This window comes from Glycine soja, chromosome 11 (genome assembly GCF_004193775.1).
Source record: "Glycine soja cultivar W05 chromosome 11, ASM419377v2, whole genome shotgun sequence".
Lineage (NCBI taxonomy): Eukaryota > Viridiplantae > Streptophyta > Magnoliopsida > Fabales > Fabaceae > Glycine > Glycine soja.
Genome location: NC_041012.1, coordinates 9,541,890 through 9,546,545, shown reverse-complemented (window position 1 = coordinate 9,546,545; position 4,656 = coordinate 9,541,890). Strand labels below are relative to the sequence as shown.

The window sequence follows — 4,656 nt, the reverse complement described above, 5'->3', positions numbered from 1 at the left end:
ATATGTAGTTTTCTCCATATGCTAAGATTAAAGCTGCATAGAAGTCTACAGTTGTAGACAGGACATTGTAAATAGCTCAATCTTCAGTTTATACAGATTTGTAATTTGAAAATATGATAATAAAAAAAATGTATATTTGAATCCTTGTTTCTTTTTACTTACCAAATGAAAGGAAGTTCAGGAACATAAATAGTGGAGTTATAACCTCCTTAAAAGGGAGTTGTGGTTAGACAAGTTTCAGCTACCATAATTATATGGAGTACTATTTTAATATCAATTCTTTTTAAATCGGTTTTAATAAAAAACAAAACATATTTTTACTTTCTCAAAAATATAAAATAATGATTAAATTTGTCTTTTTATGATAGTACTACTTTAGTTTTACAAAAACAAATATGTTAACAATAATAATATAGTGTAATCTTTAGGTAACAATTAAAAGCGTCGAGTAAGTGAAATTTGAATTTTTGAAATTACTAAAGCATTGAGACGAGAGAGTCAATGCTCAATAGAATTCACGTTGTAGAGAATTGCCTTCTCAAAAAACGAAAAACACGTGTTGGATTAATAAAAGTTGGAACAATCGAGACGAAGGTTCTTGCCATGATGCCAGGGTCGGTCAACACTATAAAATACGATGAAATTATCCTAATGTTTATTCTATAAAATAAATAAAAAAGAAAAATCAATGAAATGTTTCACCGCCAGATCCACTCACCAATGATAAATCAACGGTTGAGATACAGCTATCCCAAGTAATTAATATTTAAATAACTGTTTTAGATATTCTAAGACCAACCAACCTAAGTAAATAACTACCAAAAAGAAAGGAAAAAAAAAAACTAAACATAAGAATGCATTCAACGCGTTGAGTTGTTGTCTGGAAGAGCTTATGCTGTTTGTTCGCAATTCGCATGGAACCATCAGTTTCAGGTTCAGTTCGCCAAACCCTCAATTCTAATTTCTTGTTTTTCTAATTCGTTGATTTTCATTCCCATTCATGCGATTCTTTTCTTAATTATTATTTCTATTGCTGTTCTATTTTTCCTTGGTGAAGCCAAGAAAAAGAAAAAAAGGTAACACCAATCATTACCTTGTTCCTTTGATTCACCTGATTTTTACGTAGATTATTAACAAATTAGATTTCATGGTGTGGCATCTATTGACTTTGCAATTCTTGAGGTTCAGTCAAATGGGATTGATTGATTAATAGCTATATTACTCTCTCCCAAAATGTCTGCAGTTTTAGCCTTTGAAAAAAATTTCAAATTGACTGATGTTCTCACTCTTTAATGAGATATTAAAACATCTATTCCAATTTTATCCTGTAATAAATAATGTTGTCTTGGAAGGCTTAATAATTTTATCCAATGAGATATTCTGAGCATTCTCAAAATGAAGTTTTAATTTGTGGTTTCCTGAGTGGTGTGTGATCATGAAATGTGTCTTCTCAATTCTCATGCCTCTCTCTATGGAATTTCCAACAATTTTATAGCTTTGTGTTGCAGCTCCACCAAAACCTTGGGAGAAAGCAGCATCATCATCTGGGCCAGCACCTTTTAAACCCCCATCAGCAGGTAGCACAAGTGATGTAGTTGAGGCTTCAGGGACTGCAAAACCTGGCGAAATAGTTCCAGCTTCCGATAAGACTGCAACTGTCAATAGGAATGCTCTTGGGAGACCCCTTCCCACAAGGCCATGGGAGCAGAATAATGGAAGTACCAGCTATGGAGGTGCCTTTTTTATTTTAAATTATTTCTAGTGTCACATATTTTGCCCTCTTATTTTACCTATTTTGATGAAGCTTTTTGCTTGGGCTATAATACAGGTTATGGTTCCACAATGAATTATAATTCTGGATATGGATCTTATGGTGGAGTGGGAGGGTTGTATGGCGGAGGAATGTATGGCAGCAGTATGTACAGGGGAGGATATGGGGGCCTCTATGGTTCCTCTGGGATGTATGGAGGGGGAATGTATAATGGTGGCTTTGGTGGTCCAATGGGTGGTTATGGTATGGGTGGTGGTGGTCCTTATGGAGCTGAAGATCCCAATAATCCGTACGGAGTTCCTTCATCGCCCCCAGGATTTTGGATTTCTTTTATGCGTGTGGTGAGCTATATCATTCTTTGTCTAACTTGGTTTTCTTTTTCGTTATTAATCAGCATTGGTTCTCACATTTTGGGTTACTAATTACTAGATCATGAAGTAATTTTGGGTTGTATGATCTTGTGTTTTGATGTTGGTAATAATCACAAGTAACTGAGCCATGTGAGACAAGATGCAATGCAACAGAAACTGGGATAGTATTAATCTTCATAGTTGGGATTATAGATCCATTATGAAACATCTTGTTTTTAGGAGTACTTGTTCTTCCAATCAGCATCTGGAAAGGGAGTGTTATTTTATGTCCTTTTCTTTTTTTGGCATATTCTATTCACTGTTCTCATTCTTTGCCATTACTTGTCTCTCTTTTTACCCTTCCCCCTGGAATTGTTTCATATATATGGGTTTTTCTATTGTACTTTATTGACGAAAACATTGCTTTGCATATGTTGAATTTATTTCCCTTTAATTGCAGATGCAAGGTGTGGTTAACTTTTTTGGCCGGATTTCAATGCTCATAGACCAGAACACGCAGGCTTTCCATATGTTCATGACTGCACTTCTTCAGGTTTTGTATTCATCTTTCTTTTTTCCATTTTATGCTCATTTGTTAATATTATATAGACTATGCTCCTATGGCTCTTTGAAGATCAAAATTAGACTTAAATGAAATAATCTATGCTCAAGTTCAATACTTTGAATTGTGGGAATTTGAATAGCTTGTTAAAATCAAGTTTGTGGGTTTGTCCAAATTAAAAAAAAAAATCAGTAAAAGGTAATCAAGTGATTTGATCAAATCACAATTTGATTTATGCTTTTCCCCCTTTCAAGTGGTATGAATATTATATTAATGCTATATGGATACTTGGTCTCTTTACAGCTTTTTGATCGTTCTGGTGTACTGTATGGAGAGCTAGCTAGATTTGTGTTGCGGTTGCTTGGAATCAGAACTAAACCAAAGAAGATTAACCCTCCAGGTCCAGATGGACTTCCACTACCTGGGCAACACAATTCCTCTGTAAATCAGAACTTCATTGAGGGAACAAAGCCTGCTCCAAGTGGTTCTTGGGACAATGTATGGGAAAATGACGCCAAAAAATGATGATGCAAATTTGTTTTGCTGATAGAGCAAGTCCAAATACAAACCAAGGAATTGAGGAACAGATGAAGCAATACAAGTGAATATACTGAAGCTGTGAAATCGATGCTTAATCTGGAAGTTTAAGTTCATTATTGCTTTGCTTAGATTGCTCTGATAAGAGAGAACAAACTAGCAATACAGTTGCCTTCTAAGCATTTGTTCTGAATCTTGTAGGATGCTATTTGTATAGATAGTTGTATTACTTTGTATTTCAAATGTTTCTTAATCTTTTGGGGGCGACAAATTGAAAGAAGTAAATTGAGTGGAAAAAAAATATAAGGCATGTTTGATTCACTTATCAATTTTTGGTTTTAAGAACTGATTTCTAAAATAATTTTACACTACTTAGCAATTAATTTCTCATCCAATTTCTATTAACTTTTGAAAAATTGTTTTCAAAACAAGTATTTAAAAAACAAAAAAACATAAATAGTAAGAGATATTCTCATTTTCTTTTTCAAGTGTCATGTTGAAGTGTTTTGGTATAAAAATTGTGCTTCAAATTAATTTTGATACACATTTTATAGTATTTAAAAGTTTACAATTAATTCTAACTTCAAAATAAATAAACTCAAAGTATATGTTGTTCAATTACCTGAGAAACTCCCTATTAAACTCGAAAAGAGAAAAAACAAAAAAGTTATGCACTGTAAAACTAAACTCATGAAAATTGCTTCTTCAAAATTCTCGAGATAGTTTAATTAATAGAATCGTAAATATCATCTTTTTTTTTCTTGTTGGATCTCCCATGAGGTTCTTCAGAGCTTACTAAGTGACAAAATACATCTGTGCTTCACAGTTCCGGACCACTGAGCAGACCTTGATAATAAAGACAGAGAATTATACATGGACAACAAATTATATAATAAAATATACAACTAAGAGAGAGAAAGAGAAAAAAGGAAAATGAATTTGAATTCAAAATGTAATAAGTAATAGAAAGGAGGAGAGAAACAGACACAAAATATAATGTTGTATAAATTCAGTACATGTATAAATTAGATAACCTCTTAGCTTTCAAAAATCAGGAGCAGACAACACATCCATTTTTTCACAATAAATTCAGTACAGATGAAAAGCTCCAATTTGACTAACCAAAAAGTCCATGTCATTTTCCTTAGTCGGTCATTTTATTGAACTCCACTCTACATAATGGCTGTTGCACACTGTTGCATTCCCGCATATTGAATTTTCTGACCAAAATATACATTCAAATAAGGCCTAAAACTCTCGAGTTATGAATCAGGATGCTGCCTTTCTTCTTAACATCGCACTATATGTGGGTGTTTGCGATGCTATGAACTCAATGGAGAGGCTAACTGTAGTATAAATGAGTAAACAAATATGTAATTGAAAATACTCCCTGTTAGCATGTCACATTTTTTCTTTACTGGACTTCAACTTTTACA

General features: G+C 33.2%; 1 protein-coding gene across 1 annotated transcript; it reads left to right on the top strand.

Annotated features, from left to right (window-relative positions):
• The first annotated feature begins 791 nt into the window (after positions 1 to 791).
• Positions 792 to 3,549, top strand: LOC114373504 (peroxisomal membrane protein 13-like). The gene is made up of 5 exons (XM_028330978.1): positions 792 to 933; positions 1,509 to 1,733; positions 1,829 to 2,112; positions 2,582 to 2,674; positions 2,987 to 3,549. Exons 1-5 carry the CDS (start codon positions 915 to 917, stop codon positions 3,206 to 3,208), a joined length of 843 nt encoding a protein of 280 aa, XP_028186779.1. The 5' UTR covers positions 792 to 914; the 3' UTR covers positions 3,209 to 3,549.
• Positions 3,550 to 4,656: the final 1,107 nt, after the last annotated feature.

Coding starts and splice junctions, on each gene's coding strand:
- LOC114373504 (XM_028330978.1), top strand. Junction 2,113..2,581: donor GGATTTCTTTTATGCGTGTG/GTGAGCTATATC, acceptor CTTTAATTGCAG/ATGCAAGGTGTGGTTAACTT. Junction 2,675..2,986: donor TCATGACTGCACTTCTTCAG/GTTTTGTATTCA, acceptor GTCTCTTTACAG/CTTTTTGATCGTTCTGGTGT.